At 45.9% G+C, this 23,620-nt stretch overlaps 1 protein-coding gene across 2 annotated transcripts in view; it reads left to right on the forward strand.

Annotated features, from left to right (window-relative positions):
• The window catches only part of AMOT (angiomotin), a 60,734-nt gene that overhangs the window by 22,363 nt on the left and 14,751 nt on the right, over positions 1 to 23,620 (forward strand). For both annotated transcript variants that reach the window (XM_040468501.1, XM_040468502.1), the window contains exons 5-8: positions 2,718 to 3,195; positions 7,399 to 7,543; positions 8,632 to 8,724; positions 11,283 to 11,428. In XM_040468501.1, the coding sequence (XP_040324435.1) occupies positions 2,718 to 3,195; positions 7,399 to 7,543; positions 8,632 to 8,724; positions 11,283 to 11,428 (862 nt within the window). The remainder of the gene's footprint in view (positions 1 to 2,717; positions 3,196 to 7,398; positions 7,544 to 8,631; positions 8,725 to 11,282; positions 11,429 to 23,620) is intronic.

Below are 23,620 nucleotides of genomic sequence, written 5' to 3' on the forward strand. Positions count from 1 at the left end.
AGCTGGGGAAGGACAGAGAGAGAATCCCAGGCAGGCTCCGGGCTGCCAGCCCGGAGCCCAACGCAGGGTTCCGTCTCGCAGACCCGGAGATCATGACCTGAGCTGAGAGACTGAGAGTCGTTGGACGCTTAACTGACTGAGCCACCCAGGCGCCCCCTTGTCTCTGTGATTTCTAAGTAGAGCTCAGAGTCGGGACCGGAGCCACTGCTGTCCTGGGCTTATCTGACTCTAAAGACTTCTTTCCAGAGACCTTGTGATCTCTTCCTTCCCCAGGCCCCTGGGAGGCCACGTACTGAGGGCATGGAGGGGCCTTTCAGCCTCCAAGCAGGAGGGAGGCCAATGATCAGTCTGTTTGAGAGAGAGGCCTGGGCTACTGATGGGGCCCAGAGGAGCCGGGAGGAGGAAACCCATTTCAGAACTGGGCATTCAGTCTTTAAAAGAGAACACCTCCCAGGCCCGGGGTTGCCAAATCTTGGCAACAAGGATGAAGGTTTATTTGGTCATTTTTTCCCTTACGTTTTGAGAGCTGGATTGGAGAACATGAAATTAAAAGTCCCTCTTTTCCTCCCAGGAGAACCAAAAGCCCCAACAAATCCCATTATATTCTAATTCTCGGTATCTATAAAAATACTGAAAGCTCTCACTCCAAGTGGAAGGAGAGCACGTAGTCCATTTTACCCCTACGGAAGCTGAAGATCCACGGTACAGAAAACAGGGACCATTGATGGAGCTGAGATACAGAGCCCAGGTGTTGAGCATCTAGCAAGTGTTTAGAATGATTTTGCAGCTGTCAAAAGCCCTTCCAGAGAGGATCTCTCTTTCTCTCTCACTCTTTTTTTTTTTTTAAGTTTATGTATTTATTTTGAGAGAGAGACCGAGCAGGGGAGGGGTAGAGAGAGAGGGAGACAGGGAACCCCAAGCAGGCTCCGCGCTCGAACCCATGAACCGTGGGATCATGACCTGAGCCGAAACCGAGAGTTGGATGCTTCACCGACTGAGCCGCCCAGGCGCCGCATTGAGGATCTCGTGTAGGGATAGATGCATGAACAATAACAGTAACTGAAGTGTATGTGGGAGGGACGTGCTTTAGCATCTGAAATGCCAGTTTTGAAAGTTAATTGCTCCTAGTGATTTGCCCCAGGTCCCCCATGAATTTGATGCAATTTAGTGCCAAGATTAAATGGATATCCCATACGTAAAATCCCTAACAAGGTCAACCTATCTCACTGGGAGGTAGACAAGAGACTCTTTGTAATTCCTACTGAGCTCAAAAATGAGAAGAGCCCAGTATTTTTGCAATTCATTCGTGACCTCAGGAACAAAACGGGCTCATGCAGATTAAGTAACTTGAGCAAGGTTACACGGCTAGTAAGCAGTAGAAAAGGTCTCCAAATTCTGTCGGGATCCAAATCCCATGCTCTTAGCCATCTGTCTTCCCTGGATTGAGAAATATCAGCTGTAGGACGAGCATCCACAGGATGTGGGAGTATATGAGGTTAGTTGGGCATGGGCTGGGGGATGAACAAGTTTCTCATCTTCAGCGTTTACTTACAGATATTCTTGTTGGTAGTGGTGATGGTGAAAGTGATCTATTCACATACTGTGATTGTTGCCCTTAATGACTAATAGTCCAGTGTTAGGTACAAAAGTAGGAGAGCCACATTGAGCAGTGTACCAAACCTCTCTTTCTAGAACTTTCTACAAGGAATAGCCTGGGGATCTGAACATCGTGGTGTGGAAATCAATGAATTGTGGTAGTGGTGGTGTCTCTTAATGTCTGAGTGTCTGTATATCCTCAACTAGTTTTCTGTGACTGTATGAGTTATGAAAGAGAGCTGCTGATAGCAAGAAGAGGGCTGGTTTTGACTGTAGTTTGCCGTTTGCTTGTGGGCAAGTGGAACATATTTTCTAAATGTGACTCTGCACGTGCTGACCACATACAGAACGTCAGAAGAGTGTTTAAAATAATGACGTGAAAATCACCTTCTGGAAGACTCATTTAAATGCTTAGACCTTCAGTTAAGCATCGGACTCTTGGTTTCGGCTCAGGTCATGCATGATCTCACGGTTTTGTGGGTTTAGGCCCCACAAAGGGCTCTGCACTGGCAGCACGGAGCCTTCTTGGGATTCTCTGGTCTTCCTCGCTCTCTGCCCCTCCCCCGCTTACACTGTCTCTATCAAAATAAATTAATAAACTTAAAAAAATGTAAATGCTTAGACTTGAGGGGTGCCTGGGTGGCTCAGTTGGTTAAGCATCCACCTCTTGATTTCGGCTCACGTCACGATCTCATGGTCGTCGTGGGATCGAGTCCTGCCTTGCGCTCCACACTGAGTGTGGAGCCTGCTTAAGATTCTCTCTGTCTCTCTCTCTCTCTGTCTCTCTCTCTGTCTCTCTCTCTCTCTCTCTCTAACAAAACATGCTTAGATTTGAGCAACCAGAGTACAGGCATACGTCACTTAGATTTTCACCAAACAGCCCTGGAAATCACCTGGCCCAGTCGTCCACGGGATCACACCTCTGTCAGGCACTCACAGGTCAGGCCTGGAAAGAGCTGTGGAGGTCTTTGCAGAGCTTTCCTTAGTCTAACCCTGCCTGCTCCTTACTTCGCAGGGACCCTGGGGGGCATCGGAAGCCTCCTCATCTCACTTCCCTGTGCCCTTGTCCCCCAGTGCCTTCGGAGAGAGCTTAACCTGAGCGCGCCCTCCATGTTTTACAGGCCGGCGCAGGACATCTCATTGTCATTGTCGGCCAGGAGCTCACGGCCTCACAGTCCTACTTCTTCCCTCACGTCTGGGGGCTCCCTGCCCTTGCTGCAGTCTCCACCAGCCACAAGACTGTCTCCTGCCCAACACCCCTTGGTCCCAAACCAAGGAGACCACTCGGCTCACCTGCCTAGGCCGCAGCAGCATTTCCTTCCGAACCCGGCTCACCAGAGCGATCATTACCGGCTCACTCAGCCTGGCCTGGGTCAGCAGCAGCAACAGCACCACCACCATCACCAGCAGCAGCCAGGAGAGGCCTATCCAGCTATGCCTCGGGCCCAGCCGTCGTCCGCTTCCTATCAGCCGATGCCAGCGGACCCCTTTGCCATTGTGTCCAGAGCCCAGCAGATGGTTGAGATCCTGTCAGACGAGAACCGGAACTTGAGGCAGGAGTTGGAAGGATGCTACGAGAAGGTGGCCAGGCTGCAGAAGGTGAGGCCCCCGTTTGGGGGTATCAGAGTCGTCTTTCAATCTTAGTTGTTTCACATCGATGTAAGTCTCCACTTACTGGTGCCTGCACGACTTCTGGGAAGGTCTTCTGGATTCTTCTCTCTGAAGGTTAGGTGTGGATCAGACTTGGGGAAAAGCCTTCTGCCTAACTTTCTAGGGGAAGTCACATTTGACATCTGTGTGAGGAGAAAACAAAACAAAACAAAACAAAACAAAACAAAACAAAACATAATTACACTGTTTTCCCAGACACCGTAGCCCTAATGAAAACTTGACTGGTTGGTTTCAAATTGCAAAAGGCAGAGAAACTTCTTCGTAAGGTCAAGAACCCTGACCATACCTGTATAGGTGAACATCCTGCCAGCCTTTTGTCTTGGTTATATTTTCCCCAGTACTGAATTGGGATCTTCAATGTGAAACCACAGTTCCTACAAAAATCTCACCACTGTAGTTAGATCCAGATCCTGCCCTGCCTTGTTCTGGAAAAGTCTTAGAGCGCTTTTCCAAGTGGGAGTTCTCATAGCAACTTTTTTCAGCACCTCTTCTGTTGCCTCCTTTTTGCTTTGGTTTTCCCCTGCAGCTCACATTCAGCATCTGCTGTCTCTCTCTGGTGTGTGTGGGGGGCAGGAGGGGCTTAGCACCACAGCTGGGTGACAGGTGCCAGCCCTAGGCTGAGGAAGTAGAAAAACGGGTGTATGTCCCATAGAGTTCACTTGCTTCTCTGGGCCCGTCCTGTCTTCTCCAGCTGGGACTTTAGCTCTTGAGTGCCCTAAGCTAGGAATCTTAGCTCTTGGCCTCCGGTGGCTGTCGGTGAATAAGGTTATGACTTTGGCAGCCTCTTTGCAGCTTTTCTCATTGTGGTGCTCATGTGGTTTTGATCTCCCGACAACGGGAACTGTTCCGGGGAGGTGAGGGTGAAGGTGTGGGAGGGAGGGGACATTGCCCGGTTTTGTTCAGCAGTTTTGTCCTTAGGAGACACCCAGGAGTGGAAATTTCAGGGCCCGAATGAAACTGAGAATTTGTAAACACCAGATCTGGGTCCTAAAGTCGAAGAGGGCTTACTGTCAGCTGAGGATTTTTTTTTTTTTCAATGTAGCAAAACCACCTCCCTCAAAGTGTGCCAAAATCTAGACGGGATTTCTTGGGGTTGAATGAGAAGCGTTTCTGTCTGGCTTTGCCCCCCCCCCACTCCCACTTTTACATTTTCTCCCTCCTCTCGTTTAACTGTACATCCCTCCCCCAGTCATACTGGTGCAACAAATTTAACCATACTCTCACTCTCAAAGCAGACTGGCCTGTTTGGCTGATTGGGTTAAACGGTTAATACCCCTCCCCAAACTGTCTATTTCCGGGTGGCTCCAGCCCCATCTCTGATGCAGTAATCGGCAAGGTGGGTGACAGGGGAGAGAAGCAGAATAGGATTTGTGTCGTTGTTTGTTGTTGCTTGTTCCCCAGTGGGGGGAAAGATGCCTCAACCGAGTGTCATTGGCACAGCTTGAGTGTTGCGGGGAGTGAAGGTTGACCCAATGCCACAGTGAATGAGAGGCATAAGTGAGGCAGAAGAGGGAAAGGAAAGGGGGAAGAGGATGGTAGATACCAGCTGGTGCTAGACAAAGTACGAAGGTCCGAGGCTCATGAGGGGAGTAATTAGACAGAAACCCACCACCACATCCCTCTTCCCTGTCCCCACCATCCTAGACCAAACCAGGGGATATGCCCTTCTGTGACTTCTTTTCCTGGAAAGTCCTGTGGACAGAAGTTAGCACTGGTCCGTCTGGCGGGGGAGGGGGGGTACGGCGTCTACACAGGGGGTAGGGAAAAATTTGGTACCAGATCTCGAAATAGCACTCCGAACAACGGGAGTGAAGGGACTGGCCCTCCGGGTGTGGCATTCTGTGAGGGGACTGGAAAGCCTTGCCTTCTCAACGCTGCCCAGAGCCAACTAATACCAAGCCTGATCTTTCAAATGGAAATGTTTATTTTCTGTACCCAGCACTTGAATTTCATGCACGAGCTTTATCGGGCCCAGGCCTCGCAGATCTTGTCTCAAAATGCCATTCACCAGTTTTCACCTTCTGTGCTGTTATCTTGGTGCCATCTGCAAGGAGAAAAACACTCTGGAGTCCGCTCTTTTCTTTGGTGTAAGCCTCATTTGTTTGCAGGCAGTCCTGCCTCAGGCATCATTTTGGAGCTGGGGCAGGTGGAATCTGAGTTGTTTGGTAACCCAGCCTTTCCCCCAGTCTCCCGCTGGAGGCCTGATGTTTCTCTCCATAAAGTACCCCGAGCTGTGTTAAGAAGGGTGGTGGAAAACTGAGAAGGAATGCGGAATGGTTGTAGGAGTCCGATTTAATTTGCAAATTGCTTAATAGGCCATGGGGTTTATTTATCTTATATAAATTATATGCAAATATCTCTGTGGCTGTTTTGTGTGCAATGAAGCTATACTGGTAACGGAAAGACTCTGGAGTCTAATTTCGTGTTTTCTTCCCGATTCGGGCTGATCTGGGGCAAGACCCTTTCTCTCTGAGGTTTTGTGTGTTGTTGGGTTGTTGTTGTTGTTGTTGTTGTTGCATTTTACGGGATTTGCACTGGTGTCATAAAACACAACTCCAATCACGAATTTCTGTTCAAAAATCTGTCCTGGTCTCCCACTACGGGAGAAAGTCCAAATACCTGGCATTAAAGCCCTTTTATGATCTGACTCCAGTCTATCTTTGCAGCCAGATCTCATCAGCTTCCGTCCGTGTACCCCACAGTGGCCAGCCAAATGAGACTACTGGTCATTCTGGGAATGCATTCGCTCACTCAGAATAGAATACCCTTCCCCTCACCTCTGCTCATTGAAATCTGACCCAGCTTTCAGGATCTGACTGAAATGCCACCTCCTGCCTGAATTTGTTTGCCTCTCCCCTCACCCCAACCAGGAATACCTTTTCCTCCCCTGCTCTTTTGTGGCACTTACTTCTACTGTTGTCAATAATGCGTCCTTCTCTATATTCTTGTTCTTGGTTAGGTTGAGAGCTCCTTGAAGGGAAACAATAATGTCCTCGTTCATATTCACACACCCTACCGTATTTAAAAAAAATTTTTTTAACATTTATTTGTTGTAGAGAGACAGAGCACGAGCCGGGGAGGGGCAGAGAGAAGGAGACACAGAATCTGAAGCAGGCTCCAGGCTCTGAGCTGCCAGCACAGAGCCCGATGCGGGGTTCGAACCCACGAACCATGAGTTCATGCCCTGAGCCAAAGTCGGAGGCTTAACCGACTGAGCCACCCAGGCACCCCGCCCCCACCGTATTTGTTAAACGTTTATTTATTTGTGTGTGTGTGTGTGTGTGTGTGAGAGAGAGAGAGAGAGAGAGAGAGAGAGAGAGACGGAGAGGGAGAGAAGAGCGGGGGAGGGGCAGTGAGAGAGAGGGAGACAGAATCCAAAGCAGGCTCCAGGCTCTGAGCTGTCAGCACAGAGCCCGATGTGGGGCTTGAAGTCGCAAAACCATGAGATCATGACCTGAGCCGAAGTCGGACGCTTAATCGACTGAGCCACCCAGGTGCCCCTCCCCACCATAGTTTTAAGAGTTCTGTAAATATTTGGCCCTTGGTAAAAGTTTGTTAGATTGAACTGAACTACTGCATAAGGCTGAGGCTTAGAGTTTTTGGGCTTCGCCTCTGCCACTAACTCGATCTCAGAAAGGGCAGTTTTACTTTTCTGGCTGCTAAGATGGGAGGAGGTGTCCTTGTGAAGGCCGATATCCGGGCAAATTGAAACAAACATGGGAAAGCGCTTTGGAAACTCTGGAATAATGTTATCTATGTACCATATACATTATTAATAGTATTTTCAAAATTAGGAAGATTCTCATGCAGAAATGAAAATCATTTATAACTGTACTGATGAAATTTATTCTCTCCTACCACCTTCTCTGACGGCAGAAATGGTATTTGTTTCTAACCTGAGGGAGTCTCGTGACCCTGTGAATTGGTTGCTGAGCTGAAGGTTGATTTTAGCAATTCTTCTGGGAAACTTTTCTCATCTGACTGTGTTGTGCTGGCGTCGGGCCATCTGTAAAGCCCTGGGAGAAGCTGTTATTAAGGATTTGCATATATGTTTTCAGACCATCTTTCCCATTAAGCTCCTACCATCCCCACTATCTTTCCTCTTTTTTTTTTTTTTTTTTTTTTTTTCAGGTGGAGACAGAAATCCAGCGAGTCTCGGAGGCATATGAGAACCTTGTAAAGTCATCCTCCAAAAGAGAGGCCCTGGAGAAAGCCATGAGAAATAAGCTTGAGGGTGAAATTCGAAGAATGCACGACTTCAACAGGGATCTGAGAGGTGAGGGACTTCCTTCTGAAGCACTGGCCAAGGTAGTGAAGGGAAAGGCGGGGGAGTGTACCTTCAGGCTCTCAGGGCTTGACCACCCCGCTAGCATGGTCGCTAAGTTGCAGGGCATAGATAAGGCTAGGGTTCGGGAACTGCAATAGAGCTTGGTCCCAAGTTTGCTTAATCGAAGTGGGATGAGGTGATGTCTGAATCAGACGGTGTCCCTCCCGTGACTCCCGGATCCTCCTGGCCCTGCCCCCACAATCTGTGCTGCTTCTCTTCCCTTATGGGTTTTGCAGAAGCCTGTCTTGGGGCGGTGCAAGCTTGAAACAGTGACGTCCTCCACTGTTTCTAGGGCTCCCTGCTTGTGTTTCTACCTCAACCTTCATCACCTTCAAAACTGATGGCCTGGGGGGATGTTATCTTCCGTCTTTGGATTTAGATGACCTTATTGATCAAATGAGACAACTGAACTGGATGCTGCCCATGGTCCCCTTCTAGCTCTGATGTCACACGATTTTAAAGACTTTTTATGACGACTTTGGTGCTCTTTTTTCCTGGTGAATGAAAGATGTCATATATTCAGGGGTAGATTCCTTCATTTGCATCTAGAATTCCACACTTAGGTTTTGTCAGTGAGGAGTGAAAAGTGTTCGGTACTCACCTCCTCCTTCCCTACCATGGCTTAGTTCTGTTTGGGGTTCCACATTTGCAAATCTGTGTCTGTGTCTGTGTCACCTATTCCTGAGTAACAAGAAGAAGCAGGCTTGTTTTGCCCAAGATCAGTATTTATTTTTTTATTTTTATTATATTTTTTTATTTTGAGAGAGAGAGAGAGAGCAAGAGCGCGAGCGGTGTCAGGGCAGCGAGAGAAGGAGAGAAAATTCCAAGCAGGCTCCGCCCTCTCAGTGCAGAGCCCGACGCAGGGCTCAAACTCATGAACCGCGAGACCATAACCTGAGCTGAGATCAAGAGTCAGACGCTCAGCTGACTGAACCGCCCAGGCGCCCCCCTCAAGATCAGTAGTTAGAGGGCAGACACCATGTGCTTGGAAGTTCGTATATGAGGACCTGTTTGTTGATTGTCTTTGAATTCCACAGAGCGTCTCGAGACTGCCAACAAGCAGCTTGCGGAGAAGGAATACGAGGGGTCGGAGGATACTAGAAAGACCATCTCTCAGCTCTTTGCAAAAAGTAAGTCTGAAAGCTCCAACAGCAGGTATGAATGTGTGGTTGGGAGCGAGATGTGTAAAAAGATCACACAGTTCTGTTATCTGTCTAGAACAGCCAGAACAGAGTGAATGCCATCTAGGGATTCTTTTTCCTGTTGGGGCATAAAGTTGGGAGTGTTGTTCTTTTCCTTCTAGGCCAAGGAGGCTGCTTGCCACATTTAGTCACATCGACGTGGCTCCTTCTGGATTAAAGCAGAGAAGCCCCTTTGAAATCCCTGCTTTTGTCAAGGCTAGCTGCAGAGGACCTCAGTGAACATGGGGTCGCTTAATGTTGAAGGGATTTATTGTTGAGGGCTCTATGTGCTGGCTCTGGTAGAGATGGGATTAACATGCAGGATTGATGATTAGTGTTTGGGGTACCTGATGTGCACCTGCGGCTCCCTTGGTTCAACACCCTGTATTAAATCATATCGTCACATATTGGCAGACTCCAAGGGCAGCTACAGGAGGACCCGCCGCTATGGCCTGAACTCTGGTGACTCTGGTTGGAGAGTTGGAGGGGTGGGGGAGGGCAGAACTATGTCTTTCCTCATAATACTGTTTCCTTTGTCTGGAAATACTCCGGAGGACCATGACAATGAACTAATCCTGTTCTTTATCGGTCCCTAATAGACTCCACCCAGCTAGACAATGCCTCATTCTTTCCAATTGCTACAATAAAACCAGCAATAAAAACTATGCAGTGGATTGAGTCCACAGGGGGAAACAGATGAACTACCCTCGCTTCTGCAGATGTCCATAATTGGTGTTCCCTACTCCCAGCCTCCCTCACTGGGGCTCCCAGCTAGAGTAGTGCATGGTGGGGACTTGTCAGGCCCCATCTCTGCTGGGCCTCCACATGACCCTTTCAAGTCATTCCATGCGGCTTCTAGTCAGCTTTTACAAGTTTGTTTGATCTTCACTTACAATACCCCCCTCCCTTCCCGGGTTGCTCTGTTGTGCTCTGGCCTCAGAAGTGGGGCTTTTTTTCTTCCTCATTTCCCTGAGCCGCCCGTTCCTTTGTCAGTATGTCTTAGAGGGAAGAATGTAGTTTTTCTGGTGTCATCAGTACCTCGTGTAAATTGTTGTGAAGTTATTTTTGCGGTGTCACCGTTACCCTGGAAGTTAGTTCGCTGGTGGAGAAGATGGCGGCCTTCCAGGGCAAAACGAAACAAAAGAGAAAAATGTATGGATTCTTGCCCTGGGGTCTGCTAGTTCATATTCCTCCGTGTGTGTGTGGCGATGGTATTTCAGGTGTGCCACGAGCTCTGCTACTGGTTTATACAATGTAGGAATTTAGTAGAAAAAAAAATTGTATTAACAATGCGGTGAGGGACTGTCGAATGGTTCTAGAAGGGAAAAATGGACTCCACTGAGCCAGCGGGGAAGAGGGCATGACTTACGGCCCTTTAGTTCTTTTCGCCTTTGGACATCGACGGGGTGCTGCATGGTTGGGGCTGTGGCAAGAGCCAAGAAGGTCCTCTTGAAAAGCCTCCCTGGGGAATGTGCTCCAGTTACACTAAAGAGACCCAACCAGCTCAACCCTAGGAGAAGGCAGTCTCATTAGAGTTTAGAACAGCCTGGCCTTAAGTATGGGCTCCAGTGTGTCCTCAATTACTAATTGTGAGGCCTGGTACACGTTATTCAAGCCCTCCGAGTCTCGTTTTTTTGTTGTTTTTTTTTTTTTTTCATATACAAAATGGAAAAGAGAATAACGCCTCCCTTGTATGGCTCTCCCGAGGATTAAGTTAGTACAATATTTTGGTGTGCAGTGAGTATTCAACAAATGTTCATTTCTTTCCGAGGTGCCCCTCTATGGGTAGGTAAAGGGAGAGTGGGAGGGAACCCCGGGGCTGCCCTATTAAAGTTTCTCTTAGAAACTTAAGTATCACGGTGTGCAGAGGAAGGGCACTCTAACCCCCAAGTGAGAATCAAAACTGTCCCTTTGCGTTTCTGGTATGAGGTTTGTCCCCGTTAAAACGGGAGGGACCTAGAAAGGCAGGGGGGTATCTACGCGTGTCATGGTCATCTGTACCTACAAGGCAATCCTGGACTTATTTCAGTTGGACAATCACGTCAGTGAGTAAAGGGTGGGATTTCAGGTTTTCTACATTCTACGGAATACCATTTTTAGATCGATTTAACATATTGTCAGGAGGAGGTAACTGGGAAGATTTCGGGGGGCTCAGTTGCTCTTTTGCCAATACAAGACCACTTGAGGAAATACAATTGAAGACCCAAGCCTACCTGTTCTGTGTGTGTGTATTCTTTGCATAATACTTTTCATAAAACTTTTTTTTTTTTTTTTTTACATCTGCATTCACCTTGCTTGTGTACCACAACCATTGTTAGGTGACTTTTCTGAGTTTACATGACGAGTTAGCGGTAGAGCCAATGATAGGGTCTCTCAATCTTGGGTATCCTGGTGCATTTAGCCGTGTGTTAGAGGATATCTAGTAATGGGTATGATTGTCAGTTTTGCTCAGGTAAGCTTTTGAGCTAGCTCCAGAATGGCGGTATTGATAATTCATGTCTTGATAGATAAGGAAAGCCAGAGGGAGAAGGAGAAGCTGGAGGCCGAGCTGGCCACTGCCCGTTCTACCAATGAGGACCAACGACGACACATTGAAATCCGAGACCAGGCCCTGAGCAACGCCCAGGCCAAGGTGGTCAAGCTGGAGGAAGAGGTATGCGCGGTTTCCTTAAGGTAGCATATGAGTCCCAAAGAGGGGGCGAGCTGGGAAATCAGGGGCACTGGGGACTCCCCATTTTTGTGAACTGGCACCTATGCTGTCCCCCAACCAGAAGGTACCACCTGCTACTTCTCCTTACAGCTGTCCCGGTGTGAGTGGACTTTGATTTCTTTCTTCTTCCTTGCAAGTCCTTTCCTTTGGCTCCAGAAGAGAAAATCACCAAGGTCAAGAAGTAATTTCCATTTGCTCATTCAAATAATAAACTGACCACCTCCTTCCAAGTTCTTACTATGGACCTAGCCCTGCCTTAGGCTTGTGACAGGTGCATATTTTTTTTTTTTAATTTCTGCCCTTATAGGGCTTTAAAGCTTTCTCTTAGAAGGGCTAAAAAATGGCTCCAGATATTTTAAAGTACTCCAAGGATCTTAAAATCAAAATGGTCCTTGTCTCCCGATATTCAGTGGGAAGTTGGTCCACTCGGGTTTAAAAAAAAAAAAAAAGAAGAAGAAGAACCTTGATGGCTATGGCTCTCGTCCTAGGATTTATTTTGCAGATTGGTTCTGAAATAGAAGCAATCTTGAAGGGGTCTAAGACAGGATGGGACCCAGGGAAAATTTACAGTTTATGGCAGGCCAGGAACTGTGCCCTGGGCCTTACTGGCTATGTGACAGGGAGAAAGTGTCAGTTATTTGTGTGCAAGGATGGGGTCTTTCCTTGACAAATACAAGGACCCCCCAAATCCTAAGCATATGATAAATGTGCATCTGATTAGTCTTGATGTGGATGTTACTCGATTGCAACACTGAACTGTGTTCATGTGAAATAGAGGGAATATTGCTGCTGGACTGTCATTAATTAATCGTGGGTGTCCGTTGTCATTGTATTGACGCTTCAGTGTTTTGTACTTCAGGGAATGGGTATGTTCCAACAAAAATGGATGCCAAAGTGTAACTTGGTGAAGAAAATTTCACATCTCACTATTCTAAAACTTGAATGTTTTTAAAAAAAATTTTTTTTAATGTTTATTTTTGAGACAGAGAGACAGAGTGTGAGTGGGAGAGGGGGAGAGAGGTGGGGGGGGGGGAGATGCAGAATCTGAAGCAGGCTCCAGGCTCCGAGCTGTCAGCACAGAGCCCGACGCGGGGCTCAAACCCAGGAGCAGCGAGATCATGACCTGGGCCAAAGTCAGATGCTCAACCGACTGAGCCACCCAGGTGCCCCTAAAATTTGAATTTTTTTAAGACAAAAAATAGCCTCCATTGTAACAAATTGGAAGCTTTATAAACCTGAGACCAAAAAAAAAAAAAAAAAAGTGTTTCGTGACCAAGTCCTCAGCCTTGTGGCTTTGGTATGTGAAGTGTCTTTCCTACCTTCATTCATGACCTGCCTCCTCTCCCTCGGGAAGAATGGTTCTAGTTCCCAGAGATCTCCTGACTCACAGATATCTTTTGCTTTTGGGGGATGGGGATTAAAGTGCTTGCTGGGATTGGGTTGTGGGTTCATACATTTCCAGTAGGTAATATTGCCTGACCTATGATGTCCTTGACCTGACTTACTTAATCATTAAACTACAGGTTGTATAAAATCTGGCTAGCGTCCTGCTTCATCCGTGGTCTGTGTCAACTGCTGAGTTGCTTTACTGAACATGAGGAATATTCGTATATGTCTGGTGTCCAGACCTCAGGGGCACACTGTTTAACCTTTTGCTACTTCTCGTACATTCTTTCCCTTCCCCCTCTTGTGAAGAAATCGCAGAATCAATTACAGGGCAAGGATAAGACTGTATTATTTTAGAGAAGGGACGAGAGACTGGCCGAGAAGTAGCTTGTTGGGTAGAGCCAGGAATAAAACTGGAATCTCATGACTCCCCAGCCCATGAGTTCCCTAGCCCTTGCTGCTTGTCTCCCGATCTGAATCATCCTTTGGTTCCATTCCCAAGGAGAAAATGTGGGCGCTTCTACCCGTTGGGCCCCTCTTTTTCAACAAGAGGCTTGTCCAGACTGCTTCGAGATTGGGGTATATACACAGTCCTGCTGCCCCTCCAGGAAGGGTGCCCATCCAGTAGGAGGTAAATGGGACAAAGACTCTGCAACTCTCTCGGTTTGCTGTGTCCTAGGGCTCAGTGGTAACTGGTTGTTAATCATGAAAATAATATGCATCTAAGGAGAGGATGTTAATTTGTAGTTCCCACTGGGCAGCCCTCACTGAAACAGTTGCCTGAAATATATTTCTGGCTTCAGACTTCTGAGGCTTTTCTGGGCATTCGTTCCAGAGATTTGTAGTCGTCTTCCAGGGCCCTGCCCCCAAAACACGTAGGTTTACAATTTAAAAAAGAAGTTCGCAAACTGAGGCTGGGGTTGAATCATGGCATCTAGCGGCCAGATATGTCAAATGAACTCATCAATTATTGTTAATTTTTTAGCCCTCATCCAACTTGTGCTTTCGCTCAGAGGCTAGTGGTTGGGAAATTCTGAGTTACTCTTGCTACAGGAGGTGGAACATTTGATGGGGGAGAGCGGGCTGGGAGCCTTCTACCCAGTAGAATCACAAGGGCAGAGGCCGTGTAATATCTTCCAGACTCTTTTTCTCAAGAAAAATCCACTGATTCGTGTTTTCTTTTCTGTTTTAGCAGCCTATCAGAGCTCGCTTTGCTCTTAGGTGGTGTTTGTCTTGTCTCCTCTATAATATTCAAAGGAAACATTCCTTTTCCTTATTCTCAAATACAGGAATTGATCATTGAAGTTTGGCTTTTCTGCTGGCACTCAACCCCCACTAAGCTCGTTCTACCTGGCCTCAAATTTTTTAAGTACGGGACATTAGGGAAGGTGGCCCTGGAACTAGTCGAGTAAGGAATCTTCACTGTTCACAAAATCCGTGAACATCTCTAAATCAAGAAATGGTATTCACGAACAGAAAATGTATTCCTCTCTCTGTTGGAGATGGCTTATGTATAGTCCTTTTGGAAGGCAGAGGAATATGTCAGACATTTGCCTATGTCTTGTATAAACAGAGAATTAAGTTATGGCTCACAAATGGCACCCCGAATTTTTCCTAGAAGTTCTTCCAGGGGAAATATTTGTAGTCTGCTTAGCAAAGGAGAATTAGGGAAATTTTCCCAAATTAAGTCATTTGTCTAGGGAGTATTTTCTTAGCCTGCTAAGTGTCCGGGCAGGTCAATACATATATCAAGTTGTTATGTTGTACACCTGAAACTAATATAATGTTATATGTCAACTATATCTCCGTTAAAACAAAGACTTCCAGGGAAAGATTATGGCTACGTTAACGGTCCAAGGACCCTTGCATGCATTTACGTCTTTCTCGGTGCAAAGTCCTCACGTAGATGCTTTTCTCGAAATTCATTTCATTTTTCTAATCCCATGAAGACTCTTGCCCGGGATACTGTGCATCCACTGTGCTCTCTAAGCTCTATACAGAAACGTGCCTCAGGCGTACAGAGAACTTTCTCCCGCCGTCACAACTTCCGTCCCCCTCCACACTCAGCAGAGATTCTCTGATGGACCCCATTCTGTTGACGTTAGGGAAAGTATCTTGCTGGCAAGGGGCTAGCACTTTTACTAAAGAACAGACCTGTTTGGGGTTTTGTTGTTTGTTTTTTGTTTTCTGGGCTGGTTGGTTGGTTGGTTTGGTGATTCACTATGATCCAGGTCTTGCCACCAATCTGCAGCCGATGCAGCAAGCCTTTCCATCCTGGCCCTTATCTTTCGGGACACGTAGGTCCTGTTGAAGTGAAGGCTCATTAAACTCCCAACTCAAAAGAACTCTGTGTCCCACAGCAACCACGGCATTCTCCCATTCAGAGAGATCTCCCCCGCCCCCACCAATTCGACCTCACTGGAGAGTTTCGACAGATGCCTGGCATATCCACTCACAAGGCTCAAGGCAGCCCAGGCTTCTGGCTGGCTACTGTCTTAGGATGACCCAGAGCCGAGCCACTGCTTGGGTAATTGTTTCAGGGATGGTGGGAAAAAGGCCCCGGCGAGATCAAAGAGGGAAGGATGCTGTGGGTGGGCCGCTTACTGAGAAGAGTGCACTGGAAGGGACAGAGCGGAATGTGGGAGGGCTGGCAAAAAAACACAAAACAAAAAACAAAAGAAAACAACAACAACAACAAAAGCCCAACAACCACCACCACCAGTGAGCCTTGTTTTTTGGCCCGAGGCTAGAATGACGGCCACAGAGATTCAGGGAAAGGGGGCCCAAGTGTTAACCTGGGCTCAACTACGATGGCTGGTGATGCCTTAGACATCGCAGCGATAACTCTTGGTGGCAGCGCGTTTTCCAGTGTCCTTTTGCCACTGCGCTCGGTTCTTCAGAACGAAATGCATATTGTTTCCCTCCATTTCCACTATTAGTCTCTATGGCTGATAGTTTCTCTTATGTCTGGCTACCTTGCCACTTGTTTGATTTGTCATTTTGGTTGGAGAGATGGACAGCTTTGTGCCATCCTCACAGTACTGTGAGTGGTCTCCTTTCCCGGGATTAGAGGAAGCCGTGCTAGGCGTCGACATTTATGTCCCATCCCAAATAATCGTGAAACAAACAGGGTTTTGTTGCTCTAGGTAAAACTCACGTAATAGTTACGCTGGATTATAAAGTCTGGATGGAAGATCTGAGTACGTTATCTAGCCAGGAATCTTCCAGGGTGTTCTGCTGATGAATTATTGACTCATTTGAAGGGCATTTCATCTAAGAATGGCCTTTCCTAGATTTAAGGCCGCATATTCTATTGAGGTGGGTGTTGCTGCACCCAGTATGTGAAGAAATTATGTCCCCACCCCAAATAGAGACGGAGTGACCTCCCAGAGCTTGCTTTCTCTCAGTTTTTTTTTCCTGTGGTTTTACCTTTTTAAATTCCCAAAGTAGAAGCCTTGTGTAATTCCTTCAGTCTCCTTAACAGAATGAACTCCGTTCTCTTGGTAGCAAGTTTCTAGAGGTGGTTTCAACAGACAGAGGCAGCTTGCTAATACCAGGGTAGTGTTACCAGATTGCTTCAGAGGGAACTCTTACTTGGAGCCCGGGGCTCCTGAGTAAGGCTGAATCAAATCAAACAGAAATCACTAACGGCTCACGGAGCATCAGATAACTAGTTGTGTGGAGAGGAGACGAGGAAAGAAAGTACAGTTTATTTCTGTGTTTGTTTAAATGTTTGTTCACTTATTTCTTTTGAGAAGGAGAGCCAGGGAGGGAGAGAGAATCCCAAGCAGGCTGCTCTGTGCTGTGAGATCGTGACCTGAGCTGAAATAAGACTCAGACGCTCAACCGGGTGAGCCACTCAGGCACCCCCTTATTTTTTTTTTTTTTTTTAAGTCTACCTGTCTATTTTAAGAGAGACTGAGAATGCATGCACACGAACCGGGGAAGGGCAGAGAGAGAGGGAGAGAGAATCCCAGGCGGGCTTTGCACTGTCAGCACAGAGCCCGACGTGGGGCTCGAACCCTTGAACTGTGAGATCGTGATCTGAGCCAAAATCTAGAGTCAGATGCTTCACCGACTGAGCCACCCGGGTGCCCCAGAAAGTATCCTTCCATTGTGACATTTGTGACACAGGGAGTGGAGTTGTGGGCAATAATAGAGAACTATGTCTTTTAGCCAATGAAGCGTGTGTATATGATGATGTTCAGCCAGCCAGTAATAATATCCCACCCCCTCTACCTATCCATCTGTATATTTTTATTACTTAGTAAGATCTTACTTTTTAAGCTTTTTTAAGTGTTTATTTTTGAGAGAGAGAGAGAGAAACACACACAGCACAAGCAGGGGAGGGGCAGAGAGAGAGAGAGAGAGAGAGAGAGAGAGGAAGACACAGAATCCGAAGCAGGCTCCAGGCTCCGAGCTGGCAGCACAGAGCCCGATGTGGGGCTCGATCCCACGAACCTCTAGATCATGACCTGAGCCGAAGTCGGACGCTTAACCAGCTGAGCCTCCCGGGCGCCCAAGAGTTTACTTGTTAAGACTGGTTTTGGGTTCCCCCCAAAATAGAAGGGGAAGGTACAGAAATTTCCCATATACTCCCTGCCCCCACACCCGCATAGCCTCCGCCATTATCAACATCCCCCACCGAGAGGCAAAATTCGTTATAGTGGATGAACCTTACATTCACACGTCATTGCTCCAAAGTCCGTAGTTTATATTAGGGTTCACTCACGGTGTTGTACATTCTGTGGGTTTGGATAAATGTATAAGGACAGGTGTCTGTCCTTATGGTATCATATAGATTATTTTCACTTCCTAAAAATTCTGTGTTCTGCTTATTCATCCCTACCCCTATGTATTTTTTTTTAACTTTTTGAAAACATTTCCAAACATATTATTATATCTCCCACTATGAACCTTGCAAGTTTTGTCTGCTTTCAACAGATTAGGACATTGAAGTGCAGGCAGATTATACAGTTAGTGATAAATCTAAGACAAAATCCAGATCCCTTAATTCTAAAATATCCTACCCTATGCTGTGTCCACCAGTGCATACATGGAAAAGGTTAATCATTGAGTGACTTCCTTGCAAATGGCCGAGATCAATGGGTAGCTTTAGGGGCCCCAGGAGTAGGTTTGTATATAGCCATCCTTAAAAAAATACATTTGAAAGACGTCCACAGTTGTTGGAAGGAGGGAAAAGATGCCATCACGTGGTATTCATTTGCAGGGATCAGATTTTCCTGAGTCAGAAGGAGGTTAAGAGATCTGCCAAATGCTTGGGAATGGGTTCAAATTATTGCAGAAGTGCAATGGAAAAATATGATTGATTGAGCTCAAGGGTATCTGCCCTATTCTTCGCTGGATTGCCTTTCTGCCATTCATCCCACTTTGGTTCCCCTTTAAAAAATTCTCTCTTAATCGGAATGACGTGACACCCTTAACTTGACTTGCCAAATGAAGTAGATACATTAATGAATGTACGTGTTTATTTTTTATATGTTTGTAGTGTTACAGCTGAGCTATGCTATGCTCCTTTTTACTCTTCTGTTCGACAGCTATTTCATATGAGCTGGTCACCAAGAGGGCCGTGAAAATATGAACTCGAACTAGAACCTGAGAGGGATGCAAAGGAAAAAAGAAAGGCCCTGCCCTAATGGGGCTTATGGGACGTTGCTCTCTAATGGGGCAGGGACTTTGTCTTGCTTTTCGTTGCGTCACTGCTCCTCTCAGGTGTAGAATAGGGCCCGACACACGATAAGCATTCGGTAAGTATCTGTTGAATGAACGAATGAACAAACGAACAAATCCACACATGAATAAAATCTTACACAATGACTGATACTACTAGAGTGCACGTTATGAGAGACTTCGAGAAAAGCAACAATCAGGGTCAGATCAGATGATTTGAATGACAGATTATTCTGTGACTAAAGAGAGCATGATAATATTAAAGTGTGAATATAAGCAGTTGTTGAAGGTGCGGCATGAATGAGATCTCCTCAACATTATTGACATTGGGGGCCAGATAATTCTTCATTGGTAGGAGTAGAGGAGGCTGTCTTGTGCATTGCAGGACGTTCTATCCACAAGAAGCCAGGAGCAACCCAGTCCGAGCTGTAACAACCACAAATGTCTCCACACATTGCTGAATGACCCCTTAGGGGAAAAATCGCCCCCAGTTAAGAACCATTGGTATAAAAGCAAAAGAATAAACACCCATACATTATTAGACCTTTGTGGTAGCAGGTAGGGATGGAGTTGGAAGGGAAGGGGAGTCTAAAATATCAAGACAGGGGCGCCTGGGTGGCGCAGTCGGTTAAGCGTCCGACTTCAGCCAGGTCACGATCTCGCGGTCCGTGAGTTCGAGCCCCGCGTCGGGCTCTGGGCTGATGGCTCGGAGCCTGGAGCCTGTTTCCGATTCTGTGTCTCCCTCTCTCTCTGCCCCTCCCCCGTTCATGCTCTGTCTCTCTCTGTCCCAAAAATAAATAAACAACGTTGAAAAAAAAATTTAAAAACAAAAAAAAAAAAAGAAAAAAAAAGAAAAAAAATAAATAAAATATCAAGCCACAAATTAAGAGTGATTTAAGGAACACCATTAGGAGAATATAGAATTATAGAAAGCAAGGGAAAGGGAGCTCTGACAAGTTTTTGAAAACTGGCTTTTGGAAAGAAAACTTGAATGGGTGGAATGATTTCTCCTATTCACTGAATATCCAGAGATCATTTGTTTTATTTTTTTTTAATGTTTTATTTATTTTTGAGAGAGAGAGAGAGAGAGAGGCAGAGAGAGAGAAAACAAGCGGGGGAGTGGCAGAGAGAGAGAGGAAAACAGAGAATCTGAAGCAGGCTTCAGGCTCTGAGCTGTTAGCACAGAGCCTGACACGGGGCTCGAACTCATGAGCCCCGAGATCATGACCTATGCCGGACTCGGACGCTTAACAGACTGAGCTGCCCAGGTGCCCCGAAAATTTGGTTTAAATGATGGATTTACTTGGCTTTTTCTAGAGGCCCATGAGTACTCATCTCTAGACCTGAGCCACTACCTTGGCTTTAGAAGCTTTTCAAGTGAACTTTCACTTCCTTGAATGCTGAAGACATGGAGAAACGAATCATCCGAGATCCTATGGAGAGTACACCCATTACATGTTCTGTCTTTTGCATGCACATACACACAGACTAAAGCAGAACTTCTATTTTGTTTTTGCCCCCAAACAGAATTCTGGGATCTCATTTTGCCTCCTTCTTCAGTTGTTGGTCAACCTTGTAGGGGAAAAGGGGAAGTTGAGATCCATAAAATAGTTGTGAATTGAAAGACTATTAGAGACCTTCTGAGGTCATCTCTCTAGCCTAGTGATTTCTTTTTAAATTTCTTAAAATCTCCATATCCAAAGGCACTGAGGTGTGAAATACCATGGGGTCCTCAGGGACCTTAAATTATTTAGCCATGCTGAGGTGTCACATGTGAAAAGATGATGGAGTGAGGTCAGATGACAGGCCCAATCGCTAGGGCAGACAGACAACACACAAGAACATGTATATATTCATATATATTTTCGACAGCGTGGCAGTCTTTGTTGAAGTTAAGTTTTAGGTAGAACCCTAATCTATACAACACGTAAAAGAAAAGCCATTTGATACAACTTACCCACCACCACTGTGGCCTCTGAAGCACTCCACAGAACAATTCGAAAATCACTCCAGGGTCTGGCATTTTATCTACAGAAGGACCGGATAGTAAACCGTTTCAGTTCTGTAGACCATACAGTTTCTTTTGTAACTGGCCCTGCTCAACTCTGCCATTCTAGCCGGAAGGCATCTGTAGCCAATATATAAATGAATGGAGATGGATGGATTTAGCCTGCCGCTGACCATTTTCCTTTGCTGACTCCTGAAACCCTCCTCATTTTGTACCAATTGGGATGCTGAGGCCGAAAACACGGAAACAAATTACCATCAATGGCAGAGCTAGGACTAGGATCCAAGTTCCCTGATTGCCACTTGCTTCCTTTAGCTTTCATTTCGCTGTCAAATAGAGAAATAGCTGGGGGCGCCTGGATGACTCAGTCAGTTAAGTGTCCGACTTCGCTCAGGTCATGATCTCACGGTTTGTGAGGTCGGGCCCCACATCGGGCTCTGTGCTGACAGCTGGGAGCCTGGAGCCTGTTTCAGATTCTGTGTCTCCCTCTTGCTCTCTGCCCCTCCCCCACTCACGCTCTGTCTGTCTGTCTCTCTGTCTCAAAAATAATAAACATTAAAAAAATAAAAAAAAAAAAAGAAATATCTGAGACTCTGTGTGGTATTGTAGGGAATGAGGTCTGCCTAAGGCTCTTTTTTTTTTTTTTTTTTAAGCAGTACCTTTGACTCTAAGTATGTATTTCTCATTTGGAGAAATGTGTCATTTGGAGAAAATAGGGTGTCCATGTGGCTACTTAGCGCTTGCTTCTAATTGTATCTCCAGTGAATGGCCTTGTCTTATAAAGATATCTGAAGCTCTATCATATGAAGCGTTTGAGGATTAGTTTTATATGTCTTCCTAGGGGAAAATGGCTGTGTTTTTAATGTCTTTAAGTGTTTTTTTTTTTTTTTAATTTGAGTGTAGTTGACATACAATATTAATTTTAGGTATACACCATAGTGTTTCAACAATTATGTGCGTTACAAAATGCTCACCATGATAAGTGTGCTACAGTCTTATTGGCTACATTCGTATGCTGTGCTTTTCATATATATTTTATATTTTATATATTTTAGAACCAGAAGTTTGTACCTCTTAATCCCCTTCGCCCACCTCGCCCATCCCCCACTCCCCTCCCCTTTGGCAACTGCCAGCTTGTTCTCATATTTACGAGTCGGTTTCTGTCTTTGTCGTTATCTGTTTGTTTGGTTTGTCTTCATTTGACATGAATGTGATAATTAGAGTTACAGAAATAATGAGAACCACATCAAGGCTATCTGGCATGAATGTTCAGAGTTGAAAGGACCAGAGCATGTGTGATTTGACATTAACTTTAAAAAAAAAAAAAAAAAAAAAGAACAACTCTAAGTACTTTTTGTATGAGGTGGTCTACTAAGCGCTTCGTGTGTTATCTCATTTGATCTTTATAGAGGTATATCACATTATCATCATCTCCATGTTGTTGGTGGACGAATTACATAGCCTACCTAAGTTTGCGTACCTAGTGAGTGGGAGAACTCAGATTGTTTGAGGCCAGAGCTCATGACCATAACCGTTTTACTATGTGGCCTCTCTTTTTACCTAAGAAGGAACCACTGGCGTTTCTGATCACATTGGAAGATGAAGTTGGGGATCCAGAATGTCCTAATTAACAATCTAACATTTGAGGAGCTTAGCACAGGAGATACGTGTACAGGGGCGAGGCAGAAAAGAAAAGGGGATTTATCACGATGACGATAGTAGAGGAATGAATGAACCATATAGACCTTTGTTCCTTTCTACATATAGATGAGATCTAGAAAACAGAGTACGTAACTTAGAATACAGCTGACTTGTGGATTTCATCTCTAGGGTCTTGCATTGGTAGCATCCAACACTTGTCCTTTTCTGTCTTAAGTTATCTACAGATTAAGCATTTGCTAAATGACCATGGTATTTATGGGTGAACTACACTCTTTCTTCTTTTAAAGGAGGTGGGAGGTGAATTGAGCCAGTAACCGTGGTCTTGGTACCTTATGCATAATCATCTCAGTGGCAAAGCATATTTAGATTTGTGAAAGCTGCCTGACCTGCATGCCTATCTTCACCCAGCTCAGAAAACTCCCTGGGCCTTTATCGCTTTTCCCTTCCGGAAGGGTTGGTTCAGTGACTTCTACTGCTGGAGATGCTTTTGCTAACATGTTAAGGTTTTCTTTCTCAAGAAAGGCAGGGTGTGGAGACCTCCACCAGGCCCTGGACTGCTTGTTTTTCAGTTCTCTGAGCTTGCACCGGAGTACTTTACCATCAAGGCAAGAACTGCATGCTAACTTTAATTGCCTTTAAGTATAACTGCTGTAAGCCTCAGTAATTATAGTTAACATTCTCTGCATTAACATTGCACTGCTCCCCTAGGATTTTCAGAGTGATTCACAAATACATGCATTCAACTTGAAATAGCTCGTGAGGATTATGGAACCCAAAAGGTGAAGTTAGAGGATATTCCCTGCTCTCCAATTATTCTAAGCTTGGCAAATAGGAAGGCAGAGACATCCATGGCCTAAAGGTCTTGATTGCCCTAGTCATTGTTGTTACAAATAGTTACTTATCCCAGGAAAGAAAAGTGTAAGCTTGCTGAAAGAAAGAGAATGGCTTTTGTTTGTTTTATTTTCTAGGAAAAAGTCTAATGGATTAAAAAAAAACAAAACATCTAGACTTATAACTCACCTCAACTGGTCCACAAGGCTAAATTGAAGTCGATCTTAGAATGAAAGGAAATGTCAAGAAAGTATAGAAAAAGAATTTTTTTAAGTTTTCTTTTCCGAGTCACTTAGGCGAAGTATTCCACAGGTCTGATAGGAAAATGTAAGATCGGTTTTCTACAACCTAGATGAAGTTTGGCTATCCTCATTTGGGGACAAGGCATTTAAGACAAGGAGAGTTCGGCACATGCCATTGCTGTCTGACTGGACATTCTTGACAGCAGTCATTTGGACTCATTACTGTTAAGTTACCTGGTTTCTGCAATGGGGGAGCCGGGTTGGTCCTGCTGGCTTGGGGGGGGGGGGGGGGGGGGGGGGGGGGGGGGGGGGGGG

This window comes from Herpailurus yagouaroundi, unplaced genomic scaffold (assembly GCF_014898765.1).
Source record: "Herpailurus yagouaroundi ecotype Mexico unplaced genomic scaffold, PumYag 67700, whole genome shotgun sequence".
Lineage (NCBI taxonomy): Eukaryota > Metazoa > Chordata > Mammalia > Carnivora > Felidae > Herpailurus > Herpailurus yagouaroundi.